Genomic DNA, 17,255 nt, shown 5'->3' on the forward strand with positions numbered 1-17,255 from the left:
GCTTGCCCATAACTCAGTGTTATCCTTGACTTGTCTCTTGTGCATCCAATACATTGCCAAGTCTTGCGGTTGCTATCTTCACAATACACCTAATACACAATTCCTTCTCTTCAGTCACACTGCCACCCTCCAGGATGGGTTTTAATCACCTCATAGCATTGCAATAACCATCTAACTGATATTCCTGATGAAAGTTCTTCCCTAATCCAATCCATCTTCCATTTATATACTAAAATGATTATTGTAAGGCATAAATCCACACATACTCACACCTCCCCTCATAATCTCCAAAAGCTCCTATTACCTCTAGGATCAAATCTAGTCTTCTTTTAGACCTATGGAGTCTTCACACCTGACCTCTTCCTATCTTTCCAGTCTTCTTACACTTTACGCTTCTTCATGTACACAACAATTGTGCTATACATGTCCACTTGATGTTCCTTGGATACAGTACTCCATATCTCCCAACTCTATGCCTTTTTACTGGCTGACCCTAGAATGCTCCCCTTTCTCATTTCTGTCATCCAGTTTCCTTCAGAACTCAGTTCAAATTCCACCAACTTGGGAGGCTTCCCCTTCCATATCCCAATCAGTTGGCACAGTGAATAGAGAGCTAAGTCTCAAATCAGAAAGGTCTGAATTCAAATCCAGATTTTACTTACTAGCTCTGTGACCTTGGGCAAGTCATTTAATTCCTATCTGCCTCAATTTCTTCATCTGTAAAATGGAGCTCAAAAATAGCACCATAAAATGAGATCATTGTAAACTGCTTTGCAAACCCTAAAGCACTATGTAAATGCTTATTATTAATATTACTGTTATGATTATTATTACTTGACTGGTTTTGCTTGCACATTTCCCATTGTCACAGTGAAGGGTTCTACTGGGAAAGTGAGTAGGAAGGAAAAGATCATACAGTAAAAAACAAACAATAAAACAACATCAAAACACATTTTCAAGTCTTTGGTACCTGAAACTCTGTAGGAATTGGGCCATAGGGTACACTGATGTTTAGTGTCTGGACATCTTCCCTCTCCCTAATATCCATCCAGGGGTTATATGCTACAGGAGGTAGTCCAGCAGGGATCTGAGGATCAGGAGCCAGAGTAATATTTTCCAATGGATACAGCTTCTGAAATTCCTTGGGAGGAAGTCGAGGAGTGATCATATTTTCTATACGCTTTTTAAAAAATTTTCAAATAGCCCCATACCCAACCTTTCTGATGGGACTAACACTTTAATTGGAGAATTTGCTCTTCAGGCTAGGACCCCAAACCATGCCAGCAGTCCTTTCATCATTCAGTCTTTCAAACACGACTGGACAAATTAAACAATGTCCATTTTTTTGTATCCTTCCCAGGCTTGGAAAATGCAGAAAGGGCCTTTCAAAGTCAGAGCCCTTCAGAAAAACACAAGCCCCATAGAAACACTGTCCCACATCTCACTGTGCAAAAAAAAGAGAGCTAAAAAAGGGGAAGGTAAGAGGCAATAGGGAAGGAATAATAATACAGTCAAGAAAACTTCTTGCTATGGAGGCAAAATCCCTTGGACCAATGAAAACAAGACAATTTTGGAGACCTCTAAGACCATGCTTTCTGATTGCAACTCTCCAAATAAGAAATGATCTTGAGAAAATTAAAAAATGATAGAGTATTGCATTACCTAAAAAGAATAGGGTTGGGGGAAATGTCATCTTTTAGAATGAATATATTCTGGCACAGTATATTATTATTAAATATACATATATATGCTATCATTTAAATATATATTATCATTTAAAATACGTGTGTGTGTGTGTGTGTGTGTGTGTGTGTGTGTGTGTGCACGCGCGCACTATGTTTGTCCAAGGTTCCAATACTTCCTTTAGCTCAAACTATCTAGACTGACAAGGTCAGAGAAATACTCCAATTGTTGAGAACAGTCTAGTTTTCTTAGAATTGCTTCCCAAGGCCCATCATTATTTATCTCCTGTGTCTTGCCTCTTGCTTCTGGCACCCTTCTCTAAGGTTCTCTCACTGTCAAAATCTAACATTTTTTCACTAAGCATAAAGAAAGAAAATAAAATCCTTCAGGGGAAGAAAAGAAAATGAACTGATTCTGAGAAGTTTCTTTGACTCTACAATCTATTTTTCGGATTTGGCCTCTCAGCCATCTCTTCCAATATTTACCAGGTTAGTAAATATCGAACAGACTTGCCATGTAAGAAATCAGGACGTGTTTTCTATAGGCGATATGTTCCATTTACTTCTCTATATTTAAAATTAATTATGACTCCAACAAATTAGTTATCCTTGTTTTCCCCAGACCATGTTCCAATCCACCCTAACTGTGTCTTTCTCTGTTACTTGCCTTGCAGCTAAACATAATCAAATATTTTAGAAAAAGTAATTCAAGAAATTCATTGAGAGAAACCCAAGTCATCATTTTGGAAGAAAAAGAAAAAATAACAATACTTAAGAGTTGAGGGACAATTCTCATCCATTTATGATTTACCTTGGGGTATCTGAATGGGATGTGAGGTTTATGATAGCCAACAGCCAGAAAGAAAAGACCATTCATTTTTTTCATCTTTTCTAGCAATCGTATAGCTTCTTCAGTGCTCTGTTTATCGGGCAAAGTTCCTTCGGGCACATCATCTACATTCACAGGACAAATCAAGTTGGCATGAAGCTCTTCATCCGGACCTTTACATGTCTTTCAGAACAAAATATTTGAGATTTTGTCAATATCAGGTAATCGATTTTATAAATCACAAAGGTTAACAGAATCATGAGAAAATGTATGTCCAGGACTTTACAAAGCATTTATAAATATCACCTATTTTTATTACTATACTTAAAGAACATCTTGCCAGCAAATCAATGTATTCAAGTAGTGGGACTTACTAAGGAAATGAGAAATCAAATTTCAAAGAGGAATTATTTCTTTCATTTCCAGGCAGTTCAAATTGTCAAGGTTACTCTGAGTTTTCCATATTGCAAAACCCAACTGGTTCCACAGAAAGCTAAAAAAAATTGAGGGATGCCTCCTGGAATGAGTTATATATCTGTTGTCTAAAGATCACACTTAACTAAGCCAGGAGAGGCCCATCACTAGGTTGACCAGTGGGTAAGGAATAATATGTCAGCTATAGCAACTCTCTAAAGCACTCTACTGAGTCAGAGCAGTATCAATAAAGGGAGAAAAAACACTAAGGAAATCAAATTCCCTTGAACAAGGTGCTACTTTTATAAAGTGGTTGCTGCTCATCTTCTTGTGAATGTTCATCTTCTTGTGGAAAAGCTACCTGAGCAACATCCAATTGGACAATCTATGTAGATGGCAAAAATGGTGACGCAAGAATGACTACATAAAAAACAGAATCAGTTACAGAATCAGTCCTAGAATCAGTTACATTTCCCTTTCTTGGGATATCTGGATTTTCAACTAAAAAGAAAGGATAAGGCAATATCTACTGTTTTCATTTACCAGGTTGTTTTATCAAGTACTGCTGCCTCCCCCTGCAGGCTAAATCAGCCATAAGGCAGAAGTTCAATTTCCAATGCTAGCTCTCAATTTTCCTCATTGTCTATCTTCCACTCAGCTGCCAAAGTGATTTTCTTAAAGCAAAAATCTGACTATCCCCTACTTCTCCCTACTAAGTAAACTCCAGTGGCTCCCTATCACCTCCAGGAGCATATAGTCAATATTTTGTTTGACATTTAAAGCCCTACCTTCAGAACCTGCCCTTTCCCACATTTCAAATTCACGAACTCTATGGTCCAATGAAACTAGCCACCATGCTGTTCCTCACACTCCCATTTGTTGATTCTAGGCCTTTTCTCTGGCTCTCCTCACCTCTGCCTGCTGACTTCCCTGGATTCCTTTTAGAATTCTGGCCAATCTCACTTTCTGAAGAAAGCTTCCCATCCTTCCCTCCCCCAAGTTCCTTCCTACTGCTATACTCTCTTACTTATGCTGCATAGATCTTGTAGACATTATTATTTGCATGTAGTCTGACCGGTATTAAACCTGCAGGGGCAACGTTTGGGCCTTTTGTACAGGTCAACAGTGCCCAGGCACACAAGGAAGGCCTCATAATGCTTGTTGACTGACAAAGACCAAGTTTCTCCTGAACACAAAAAGTCAGATTCACAAGTCTGCTGCCAGAACATCAACAGTTCAGGGTGGACACACCCTAGTTATACTTATAGTGTCTGTCACACTGAGGAACTCACTACTTCTAGAAAATTCTTTATTTTCTTCAGTTCCAGTGTCTTTAAGTAAGGCCTAAAAGACAGTGAGATACCAAAGACACCCTCCAAAGAAGGACGTAGGATGGCATTACTATGTCAAACTTCAAGAGAAAGGAAAAAGGGAAAAGGGAAAGGGAAAAAGAAGTGAAAGGGAGAAAGAGAAGGGAAAGAGAAAGAAAAGGGAAAAGGAAGGAGAAACAAAAAGGGAAAGAGAAGGGAAGGGAAAAAGAGGGCAAAGGAAAGGGAAAGGAAAAGGGAAGGGGAAAAGAAAGGAAAGGGGATGATGAAGGGGAAGGGAGATAAGGGATAGAGGGTAAAGAAAAGGAAGAAGAGGGAAAGGAGAAAGGAAGAACCTTGGTAGCCATCTCCACTGAATGGTTTAGATGCATATCTGCCAAAGAGATTCGTCAAATTATGATCTCTCAGGTTTAGGTTTGTTCTTTCAAACTCCAAAATGGTGACTTTAACCCCCTATTTTTCTCCCAATTAGTTAGAGCCATAAGCATCCTTAAGGATAAACTCCCTCACATTAATTAAGGGAAAAAAATCCATTGAAGAGCTCTATTTCTTCACATATCAGCTTCCCCCCCATCCAACTCTCTAATGTGTGCAACTTAGCTAGCAACAGGACTTTATTATCCTAAGAAATGTTAATTTATCAACATAACACCACTTTGATACGTTAAGATACAGACCTGTCTATTTCCCTCTCACAACATAATTAGAAAATGCTGACTAGAAACAAATCTAGGGATTTGTAAAGACGACTTCCCTTGCAGGTTGTAAGTACCTTGAGGCTAAGGACTCCAGCTTATTTATTCCCATAATCTCCAGTTCCATCACAGGACTTTACTATAAACCAGGTTGTCCTGCCAGGATTAGCTAGCATCCTTCAGAATGAAACTACTTCTGGGTTTGCTCCAATGGCTAGTCAATCAACAAGCATTTATTAAGCACCTACTATATACTAGGTATTACACTGAGTGCTGGGAATACAAGAAAGGCAAAAGACAGTCCTTGCCCTTGAGGAGTTGACAACCTAATAACAGGGGGGACCGCATGCAAACAACTACAGACAAACATGCTATAAAGGCTAGAGGGAAGATAATAGAATTAAGAAGGATTGAGAAAGGCTTCCTGAAACTGAGATTTTAGTTGAGCTTCAAAGGAAGCAAAGATGAGGAAGGAGAGAATCCAGGCATGAGAGGCAGCCCATGAAAAGGTCCAGAGTCAAGAAATGCAATGTCTTATTCAAGAAATAGCCAGGAGGTAGGGGAGGGGAATGCTAGAAGGGGCTAGGTTATGAGTGACTTCAAACTTCAAAAGCATTTCATATTTGGTCCTGAAGGTGATAGGGAACTACCAAAGTAGCATTGTTTTTTTTTGGATGGGGAGAGGGTGATAGAATGTGTGGAAAAGCTAAAAAAAGGTTAGAGAGGGATTATGTTTTTGCTTTCAAAATGAGACTATCTACATAAAGATTTATTTATACATATATGTGCATGTATATACACATTTATGTATATATATATATAAATTTATAGTGTGTATATGTATTTACATACATGTACATAAAATCAGCATTTAGTTATATCATAAGCTTTAAAAGATATATAAAATAAAATGTACTTTGGACTTAGCCTAAACACTCAGTTTCTAGACAAGAAAGAAAGCTGGTACTAATCCAAATGTTGATTTGTTGACACCTTTACCTTGGTATTTTCATACTTTTCAGAGGAGGGATGAAAAGGTGGAAGTGACCAGCTGTATGGAAAATCATCGCTGTGATTTGAAGAAATTCCTTGAAGAAAAAAAATTAAGACATGCTTAATAACAATTGTACATATACAACTTTTACCAGATTGGTCACTGCCATGGGGAGGGGAAGGGAAGAGAGGGTGGTGGAAAAATGTAGAACTCATAAACTTGCAAATGGATGAATCTTGAAAACTACCTTTGCACATATTTGGAAAAATAAAATAAAATTTCAATTAAAAAATAAAGGGGGCAGCTAGGTGGTGCAGTGGATAGAACACTGGCCCTAGAGTCAGGAGTACCTGAGTTCAAATCCGGCCTTAAACACTTAATTACCTAGCTGTGTGGCCTTGGGCAAGCCACTTAACCCCATTGCCTTGCAAAAAAAAAAAAAAAGAAAAAAATGAAATTAATTTAAAAAAACATGCTAAACAGAGTTTCATCAAAGTCCAAAAGAGGTAAGACCTCATATACAAATGAACAAGACTTTCCTTCTTGTCTGTAGATCTATTTCCTCATCTTTAAGACTGACAGTGGGGGGGGGGGGGCGGCTAGGTGGCACAGTGGATAGAGCACTGGCCCTGGAGTCAGGAGGACCTGAGTTCAAATCCAGTCTCAGACACTTAATAATTACCTAGCTGCGTGGCCTTGAGCAAGCCACTTAACGCCATTTGCCTTGCAAAAACCTAAAAATTTTAAAAAAAGATCGACATTGGGGCAGGATAGAGATTGGACTAGATAGCCTCCAATGTTCCCTCATCAGTTCTAAATTCAAAAAAGAGATTTACTTCCTCATGCATCCATTCAAATTAACAGTTTTGGGGGCAGCTAGGTGGTGCAGTGGATAGAACACCAACCCAGGAGTCAGGAGTACCTCAGTACAAATTCAGCCTCAGACACTTAATAATTACCTAGCTGTGTGGGCTTGGATAAGTCACTTAACCCCACTGCCTTCCCAAAAACAAACAAAAAAAAAACAAACCCTAAAAAAAAAGTCCTTCAAATTAACAGAGTTTTTGTTAAGTGCCTGCTGGGTGTGCAACCCTATGAAACCCACCAAAAAATGGGATTTAATAAAAAAGAAGCAGAAAAAAATCCCTAACTTCAAATAATTTACAATCTAGTTAGAGAGACAAAAGTCCTGCCAATAAACTAGTAAACAATATAGAACAGACTCTGAACAAATGCTGAAGAAGCTGATGTAAAGGAATTAGCAGGGGAGGTAGAGAAGGCAGAGGACAGTTTCCCCTGACATTACAAAAAGTAATGATAAGATAAAAATAAATATTAATAATAATTACTCGGGGCGGCTAGGTGGCACAATGGATAGAGCACTGGCCTTGGAGTCAGGAGTACCTGAGTTCAAATCCGGCCTCAGGCACTTAATAATTACCTAGCCGTGCGGCCTTGGGCAAGCCACTTAACCCCATTGCCTTGCAAAATCTAAAAAAAAATAATAATTACTCACTGATCCATGTTATATATGTAATTTCTGTATGAGTCCAGTCATTTTCATAGAAAAAAAACAGCTGAATTTGTGTATTCTAGCCTCAAAAATGGGGAAAGACTCAAAGTGAGGCAGACGCGAGCTATGCCTCATCTCACATTGCCTAATCCCTCACAAACTGGGTTGAGTGCATACAATAAGCACATGCCTACTGCTGTTTCTTTGTATGTCACCAGTATTAATATTTGTAGATCTTTTATTTTATAGGCTCATTTTCTGTAGTCTAGATGATGCATTTCATATATATGTATATAAGATATGTAACATTACTGATCTTGATTTTAACTGTCTGAAAAACCACCAGCTGAGGCCGTCAGTATATCTGCCTTATTACAGGGGGTGGGCATGTGCTGCTTCTATTAGCTACATACTATGCAAATTCTCTCTGATACTGTTTATGCCTCCCTAGTCAGGGATCCCACCACATGTCACTGGTGCTGGTTAGCTTCATGGAGCAAGTTAACTATGAGTCACAAGTGGTCAGTCTGCCAAAGAAGATTATAGGAGGGCATCTGAAAACAAGGGAGTATGGGAGATGTCCCCAAACAAAGAACCATGAATAAGCACAAATCACAATGCAAAATACTTCAAGCTCAATAAGAACATAACGAAAAGGCTGAAAAATTAAAATAATGTGAGATATATATTGTTTTTAAAAAGTAAGTGACTGACTTGAGAAACAAGTCAAGGAGAGATCATTAAACATCTTCCAATACTCTTCAGTCTATCACCAAACAGAAAACTTGTGTGTCTTTCAAGAAATCATAAAAAATGCTCAAATTTATTAGAAGAGGATAAAGTGAAATTAGAAAGAATTCCACTTCTCACTTTCTTTAAGAAGCATCAGAGTAAGGGCAGTGGATAAAGCACCGGCCCTGGTGTCAGGAGTACCTGGGTCCAAATCCGGTCTCAGACACTAATTACCTAGCTGTGTGGCCTTGGGAAAGCCACTTAACCCCATTTGCCTTGCAAAAACCTAAAAAAAAAAAAAACAAAAAAAAAAATCAGAGTGAAACATCCAGAAATGGCAGAGCAAAATCTAAAGTTTCCATGTCAAGCAAAAAAATATTAGTAGTAGCTAGAAAGAGTCCAAAGGCCGAGCAACCAGTTAGAATTGCATGACTACATAACAACTACCTTTAAAAAAGGAAATCTTGGAATACAGTATACCAAAAGCTAAAAGAAAAAGATTACAAGGGAAAATAACTATTTCCTGCCAAACTATGAATAATCCAAAAATGAGAAAAATGGTTCTTGAACGCAGGGAAAAACTTTCAAGCAAACTTGAAGAAAAAACAAACAAACAAAAACAATAGAACTGGAGAGAAATGCAAACACAAGAAATAAGAGAAACCTAAAAAGGTAAATCCACTTGAATAACAGGAAGGTATTAAATGAGAAGCAAAGTGCTTTTATTCTAATCATGACAGATTGGTCAATTGCCCTGTCCGAATCCCACTACTTTCAAGGCTGATGCCTACTTGTCAAGGATGCTACTCATAAAGTGAATTATTTTTCATAAACAAATTAAACAATATTTTACTGTATCTGAGATCCCTTATCTCCTTGTATTAATAAAGTATTCCCTCAGAACCTCAAAATTCACATTACCACAACTGTTTACTCCATTCAGTTGTGTCCAATTCTCCATGAACCCATTTGGGATTTCAGTGGCAAAGATATTTTACACATGAGGTAATTGAGGCAAGGAGAGTAAAGAGACTTGCCCAGGATCACACAGCTAGTAAACAAATGAGGCCAGATTTGAGCTCAGGAAGAGTAGTCGTCCTGATTCCAGGTCTGGCACTCTTTTCCACTTCACCATCTAAATGCTACACATTACACAAGAGTTAAAGGCAATTCTGGGCAGCTAGGTGGCATAAAAGAGTCAGGGGGATCTGAGTTCAAATTCGGCCTCAGACACTTAATAATTGCCTGGTTGTGTGATCTTGAGCAAGTCACATAACCCCATTGCCTTAAATAATTTTTTTTAAAGAGGTAAAGTCAATTCCATACATAATTCAATTACATAAAATGCAGAGCCAGGATGAGGCAACTATCAAGTGTAAAGCAACAGCCCCTTCCTAAATACAGGGTTTCATTAATGTGAAAAGACTAAAACTAATTCACCTAAAGCCTCTATTGGCCAAAGCCCTGATATTTCATAAAACCATCCATCAGAACTGGAAGGATTTTTAGTGATCATGCAAGCCAAATCTTTGTAAAACTGCATTCTGCAGAAACCTGCTATTCCACACAGTATAATTAGGGGTTCCCTGAGAATATTAACATTATCAATATTTTTTACTGCAACCTGTGAATATCAAACTAAATATGTCTCAAATTTTTTATGTAGGGCAATTTTTAAATATGAAGTTCAGTTTTCTGTTTTGCTTCAAAATATCCCAGATACCCTCAACTGCTTTATACTGGAAATAGTCTCAATCCCCAGAGCAGAATTTATGTAATTCACCCATTAAAGACCCCAAATACTGCATTCCAATCCACTTGGAAAATGCCAGTCTAAAACTCCTCATTTACACATAAGGAAACTGAGTCCAAGTGGGGTGGAATGATAGCATATTGCTACTGAGTAGCCAAAAAAGGACTAGAACCCAGTTTGCCTGACTTATTTGAGTCTGATTGTATTTAAAAGTGATCACAAAGAAATCACAACTGGTCTGCAATGAAATCAGATGAGTTTTTTTGGCAAAATAACCCTGAACAACTACAGGGAGGAAGTAAAAAAGAACTTTGACTTTATGGGCATTGAAAACATACAGTACCAGGGTGAAACACTTTTCCAACTGACAAAGTCGTGTAGCCATTCTCCTTGAAATACTGAGGGATTGTAGAATAGTTCCCCGAATGCACTCTCCAGTAAGAATTGAAGTCATACACTCTGGTAGTGTCGGGTCTCCGTCCAGTCAAGAAAGATACCCTACTCGGGGCACAGACCGCTTGCTGTTAAGAGGAAACAAAATGATATGAGAGTGTTTAAGAAGCAAATAATTTCCCAGCCCACTAGTGAAGCTTTGTCATGTAGGCTGCTAAGCTGAGATAAATAGCATTTGGGCCATACAGAGCTCTTACCTGCTCAGTCCCCAGAAATAAAAGTGTCTGGCCTAACTATACAAATGTTCTGAATTGAGTAACTCAAGCCAAAATACTATTAATCATCACTTGATAGTCTAATATCAAAGGCAGCACACTAACAGATGTCACACATTTATATGTGTGACATCTTAAGTGGCTTGGTTACTTTTCAATGCCATTAAATTATGTCACTGGCAAGAAATGACTCTTTGGTACAGTCAATCAAAAACCGGCTCTGTGATTTAATAACATTATATGATCCTGCCCGTTAGGTGAAACTAGCTAAGCTCCGCAAAGGCTCAGGAGCAAGTCAGATGACTTACAGAGTATCCAGCAACATTGATTCATTCCATAAACATTTATTAAGCTCCTACTATGTGTCAAACACTACAATATTCCTTCTCCGTGAGAAGCCCTGTCTTCTTGCTCAGGGAAGGCCTTTAAAGAACTTTAGTCAAATTCAGAAGGACAAAACAGGCATTAGGATCACTATAAGTTTTCAAATAAGATCAGAGAGTAGTGCAAATGAGCATGGGTATGGGCATTTAGTTGGCACAGAGCAATAGTCCTGAAGTCAAGAGGATCTGAGTTCAAATTCAGCCTCAAGACATTTACTGTGTGACTATGGGCAAGTTCCTTCTCTCTGATTGCCTCACATCCAGGGTCACCTCCAGTCCTTCTGATTCATATCTGGCCATTGGATCCAGATGGCTTTGATGGAGAAAGTAAGGCTGGTGGCTTAGCACAGGACACCCTCACTCAAATCCATTTCAAGTGCTTTTCATGCATCCCCTCCCAGATGTCATGATCTTTGAGAACATGGACAAACATTATTTAGGAGTGGGCAAAGTGATTTGAGAGATAGTGTAGTGTAGGAGTGAATAAAGGTGGATGTAAGGTGGATAGAGCACTGGCAAGGGAGTCAGGAGGACTTCAGTTCAAATCTATCCTCAGACATTTGACACATACTGTCTGACCCTGGGCAAGTCACTTAACTCCAATTGCTTCAAAAATAAAAAGCAAATAGAAGGAAGGAAGGTACCTACTAGATGCCTGTCACTGTGCTAAGCACTCTTTACAAATAATATCTTATTTGATCTTTAGAATAGCCCTGGGAGATGAGTGCTATTATTACCTGTATTTACAGTTGAGTAAACTGAGGCAGTCACATGACCTTATAATAATAATAATGTTTGTCCTATGTTCTCAAAGAAAATCAAAATATCAGGGAAGTGATGCCATGACAGATACGTGAATTGGATCTGAATGAGGGGTCACCAGCCTTACTTTCTCCTCCAGAGCCATGTAGGTCCAGCAGCCAGATATGAATCAGGATGACTGGAGATGATCCTGGATGTGAGGTAATCAGATGGCCTTAGACCTGAACTGATGTACCATTTATGTTACATATCAGTTGTGTACATATCAGTTGTGTAACTGTAGAGGTAGTATTATAAAAGTAACCTAAGAAGGGCTGCCGTATCTTCAATTTAAGATCTGTCCACCTAGCCACAACTCATCTAGACTAAACACAAGTGATTTAGCAGAATTACTTGGAATTGTGGATTTAGAGCAAGGAGAGAACTCAAAAGTCATCTTGTCCAACTCCTTTAATACATGTAGAAACTGAGTCCCAGAGAGATTGAGTAATTTGTCTAAGGTTTGTCCTTCATTTTTTAAAGGAGTACACGCCATTGGGGAGGTGATGTCATGACAAGCATGTAAACTGGATTTGAGTGAAGAGGGGCTGGTCACCAGTCTCACCTTCTCCTTCAGAGCCATCTGGGTCCAGGAACCAGATAGGGATCAAGATGGCTGGAGATAGCCCAGGATGGAAGGTGATCAGATTAGTTAAGAGACTTGCCCAAGTTCATACAGCTAGTAAGAATCCAGAATTAGAGGCAAGATTTGAACTCTCATCCTCTTGACTCTAAGACCAGTGCTCTATCCACTATGCCACCTAGCTGTCCTCCTCAAATAGTAGGTAGCAGAGAGCAAGGAGAGATCTCAAAACTCATCTTGCCCAACTCCCTTTAATAAGTGTGGAAACTGAGTCCCAGAGAGAGTATGTAATTTGTCTAAGGCCTCAACTAGCAAGTAGCTGAGTGGAGATTTGAATACAGTTCCTCTGACAACAAATTCAAGGTTCTCTCCAGCAGACCCCATTCTCATTCCACCACTGTACTTTCATTTAGGAGATAATTGGTATAATATCATAATGATATATGCATATATATGTATATATATATATATATATATACATATATATATATATATATATATACACACAGAGACACATCCCTACCATAGCCAATTTTCCCCTATGTCAATGGTCTTAGTTCGGGTTTTCTGAAAAAAATCATAAAGATGTGACTACATTCAAAAGCTAGAATCAATATTCTTGAGAGTCCTTCAAACCCAATCGCAGCAGTCCCTTTTGTATTGTTTCTATTTTTCTACTATGCATATGTATATAATTTTTATGAACGTTTTCTCTCAGTACCACTTCATAGCCTGAGCTGGAAGGCTGCAAGGATCACCCCACTGCAGGGTGGCCAGTTTCCAGCCTGTACCCACGGCTGTGAGCTCCACTGACGTACTTGGGCAAAGGCGTTTTGGAAGAGCACGCTCTGCGAGGCTAGCTGATCGATGTTGGGAGATTTCACCAGAGACTCTCCGTAGCAGCCCAGGGCAGGCCGCAGGTCGTCCACGATGATCAGGAGGACATTCAGGCCATCTGGGTGGACGGAAGAAAGAGTGACAGCCATTATTCCCTCCCAGGAGATCAGCCTGAATGGCCCCAGGACAAGGCCCGAACCTGCAGGACAGTCAGCAATAGGCTGCGTGAGAGGAGGGCCAGAGGGGCGGGGCATCAGGGGCAGAAGAAGGGAGGTGGAGGGGCAAGACTGACGCAGCCCCGCCCCCAAGCCGGAGGGGAGGGGGGAGGACGAGAGGGCTGGCCCCGGGCCGGGATGGGGCGGAGCCTCGGGACACCCGCGCGGCTGCGCAGCCTCTAGCCCCCGCCCCTGCCCCTCTGGGCCTGGAGTGGGCCGCAGCACCTTGCAGAGAGCCGACCATGGCCGAATCCGCCGGCTCCTTGGCTCCCGCGCGGCCTGGCCTTTCGGTTGTAGGAGCGCCCAGCAGAGCAGGCGCGAAGGCAAGCAAGACGGCGAGCCGCAGCCAGCCAAGGCCTGGCTCGGCCATCCTCAACGTTTTCCTGCCTTCCGGCCCGGCCTGGCTCTCTGCGCCTCAATCAGGAAAGGAACTATTTTCCCCCCGCCCTCTCGAGGCTATTAGGAGGCGTCACCCAACAGTCCTTGCTTTATAGTGAACCTCGGTGGCCCCGCCCACCGGGCCGGCGCCTGCGCTCTGGCCAGAGTTCTGGGGAACCAGAGGGAATTCTGGGGAATGGGGGCAGTTCAGCTGCTTGGAGACTTGATTCTGCGTCTGTGGGTCCCCTGCACCCGGCCTTACAGGCTGCAGGGAGAAAAGCAGACCCCGACCCTGCCCCCAACTAAGTGGGAGCCAGAGCAGGCGGAACTTCGGCAACAGAGCCCAGAAGCAAAGGGGGAGGCCCCGGCAGGCCAAGCCAGGAGCCCTCCTCTCAGTACAACCCTGGCGTCTGATGCACAGGGAAATCGAGGCAGCTAGGCTGGGGGAAAGGGAGCAACATAAAGAAGCTAAGCCAGGACAGGCTAGTCGCTTCAATCACAAGGGAGATTTAGTTTGGGCTTTGTGGTTTCCTTCAGTCACGAGACTGGGACATACTCAGAGCTAGAAGCGACCCTGGAGGTCATCTGGTTCTCTAGCAGCATTCCACATCCCTTCTGTCTGCAGAGCTTCTCAAACCTTTGGGTTCTTTGAGCCCTTTTACAGGTTTTTAAAATTTAATTAATTGTTTTTTGTTAATTTTAAGTTCCAAACTGACTCCCTCTCTCCCTGCTCACCCTTCCTAGAAAAGGCTACCATTTCACCATTTGACAGAGGGAGAAGAAAGAAACAAAAACAGATAAAAAAAAGAGAGAGACAGATAAAAGAAAGAAAGGTAGAAGATGAAACAAAGAGACATGGATAGATGTAAAACCCTACTATGCATACTTCTATTTATTATTTCATTCTCTTGAAATGGATAGCATCTTCCTTGATAGGTCTTTTGTAATTGATTTGAATATTTATAATACTCAAGATAACTCCATCTTTTAGTTTTCCATCAATATTGCTGTAACATTTAGCAAGGTTCTCTAGATTTTGCTCCTTTTAACTCCTCTTTATTTCATGCAAGTCTTTCCATTTTGGGGGAGGTTTGGTTTTTGCAAGGCAATGAGGATAAGTGACTTGCCCAAGGTCACACAGATAATTATTAAGTGTCTGAGGTCGAATTTGAACTCAAGTCCTCCTGACTCCAGGGCCAGTACTCTATTCATTGTGCCACCTAGCTACCCACATATTTTTTTAAATCAGTCTAAAATACAGCAGAGTAGTACTCTATCAAAACCATATATTCCCAATTTACTCATGGAAATTATTAAAGACCTTGAACCCCACAAAGACCTTTTGTTTGTATACGTTAGAGCTATTGAAATTTACTGTATTAGAAATTAAGATGTAATATTCTTATGAAAATAGTTTTGAATTCTCCAAATCCCTGTAAAGGTTTTTAGCCATTTTTGAGAACCACTGAAATTCAGCCTACAATACAGTAATGGGAAATTCAGCCTAGAGAGTGACTTGACCCTTATCAAAGCAAGTAAACTCTGAGTGAGCCATTTCCCCCTCATTCATAAACAATGATCTGCATATTTGTCTTTTAGCTAAACTCTTCCTTAAGTGGTCTATCTATATTTTAAATCAATCTGCTTAATGTCTCTGTTTTTCAAGAAGGATCTGGGTGAGTTCTTGGGTAAAGCCCATCAAGATGCACTATTACTACTTGAAAGATGCTTAGCTCAAAAAATTCTTAGAAAGATCATCTATAAGGGCAGCTAGGTGGAGTAGGGGATAAAGCACGGGCCCTGGAGTCAGGAGTACCTGAGTTCAAATCCAGTCTCAGACACTTAATAGTTACCTAGCAGTGTGGCCTTGGGCAAGCCATTTGCCTTGCAAAAACCAAAAAAAAAATAAAATAAAGATCATCTATAGGAGACTTAGTAACATGTTTCCATTGGAAAAAGAATGAGATCACAGTACAGAATAAGATTTCATTTTGCAGATCATACTTAGACTTTAAGTGACTGACCCCAAGTCACATATGATACTAAATAGTAGAACTGAGATAAAAACCCAAGGTTCGCACAGTTGTTCTATAAGATATCATGAGGAATGGGACTTCTGAGTAGCCTGGAAAGACTTGTGTAAACTGATGCTGAGTAAAGTGAGCAGAACTAGAACATTATACACACTAATAGCTACATGGAGTGATGATCAACTATGCTATATTTAGTCATTTCTGCAGTACAATAATCAAAGACAATACTAAAAGATGTGATGGATAATACCATACCTACCTAGAGAAGGAACTGTGTCATTTAAATGTAAATCAAAATTAACTATCTTCAATTTTAAAAAAAAGTTGTCTTATGAATTATGTCATTTTTTTCTTTCAATTTTTTTTCCTCCAGTTGGGTGTGAATCTTCTTTCACAACATGATCAATATGGATTTCTGTTCACCTGATTATAGATGTAGAATCTGTATTACATAACTGTCTGTCAGGGGCAGGAGGACAGGGAAGGGAAGGAGGGAGAAAAAATATAAAAATAAAATGATTGTTGAAAACTACTGTAACATGTAGTTGGAAAAATAAAGGAAGAAATGAAAAAAATATACCCAAGGTTCCTTACCTTAAAATCTATTTCCACAGCATCATGCTGACTTAGGAAGCTATATGTTTAAGCAGGTGATTTTTTTAAGTAGAAACTAGTACTTTTAGATAGTCAATTGCCTGAAGGATATGGGCCAGACCCCTTAGGAAGGCCTTGGGTTTGTGGTAGGAGTAAAATGAGGGGGAAGGTTAGGTCTGTGTGCAACTGGTTTCGGGAAAAAAATAGAAAGGCAGTACCCTTCCCTTTTGGGTAGTGGCTTTCATTCTACACTTTATAGCATTCTGGCCTTTTTCTGTACATATGTACCTGAATAGACTTATTAGCCTATAGCTCCAATTGGAACTTTTCTTATCAATTTCTTTTTTTGGTACATGTATTTTGTTTTTTTAATTAAAAAAAAACATTGTCATAGGCACAACAAAACCTGAGAAGATTCATAATGTAAAAAATAAATTTTGGTTTCAAGAAAGCCTAAATATTAAACATTATGTTCAAAATTGTCCATCTTTGCTTTTATGTAGGTTTTTCTGTTTTCTGCCATGCACTGTTTGCTTTATTATTTTTTTCTTCCCACCTTCCACCCAGGATGATTATCATTAAGCATGGCTATATACATATTTAGACATAGACATAAATATACACACACACATAATCACATATACACTCATATAGAGAGACTTTTATACAAATCCTTTTATACAAATACATTTACACACACCTACATACATACACATAAATATGTAGCACAGATATCTATTTGGTATGTGTATATCTCATTTTTATAACATTTCCTGAAAGCAACAACTCCTACTCACTCTTCTACTCAACTTCTGCTTGCAAC

The 17,255-nt window shown here is 39.7% G+C and overlaps 1 protein-coding gene across 4 annotated transcripts in view; it reads right to left on the reverse strand.

Moving 5' to 3' along the window:
• The window catches only part of LOC141496899 (iduronate 2-sulfatase-like), a 34,248-nt gene extending 20,409 nt beyond the window's left edge, over positions 1-13,839 (reverse strand). For 2 of the 4 annotated variants that reach the window (XR_012471190.1, XM_074199482.1), the window contains exons 1-6: positions 13,653-13,839; positions 13,194-13,330; positions 10,284-10,461; positions 5,948-6,036; positions 2,494-2,694; positions 971-1,141 (exon numbers count right to left, since the gene is read on the reverse strand). Coding sequence is in view for 3 of the 4 variants with exons in the window: in XM_074199482.1 (XP_074055583.1) it covers positions 971-1,141; positions 2,494-2,694; positions 5,948-6,036; positions 10,284-10,461; positions 13,194-13,330; positions 13,653-13,797 (921 nt within the window). In the remaining variant the exon portion in view is untranslated. The remainder of the gene's footprint in view (positions 1-970; positions 1,142-2,493; positions 2,695-5,947; positions 6,037-10,283; positions 10,462-13,193; positions 13,331-13,652) is intronic. The other 2 variants (XM_074199483.1, XM_074199481.1) reach the window with 1 other exon arrangement.
• Positions 13,840-17,255: the final 3,416 nt, after the last annotated feature.

Source organism: Macrotis lagotis, chromosome X (assembly GCF_037893015.1).
Source record: "Macrotis lagotis isolate mMagLag1 chromosome X, bilby.v1.9.chrom.fasta, whole genome shotgun sequence".
Taxonomy (NCBI): domain Eukaryota; kingdom Metazoa; phylum Chordata; class Mammalia; order Peramelemorphia; family Peramelidae; genus Macrotis; species Macrotis lagotis.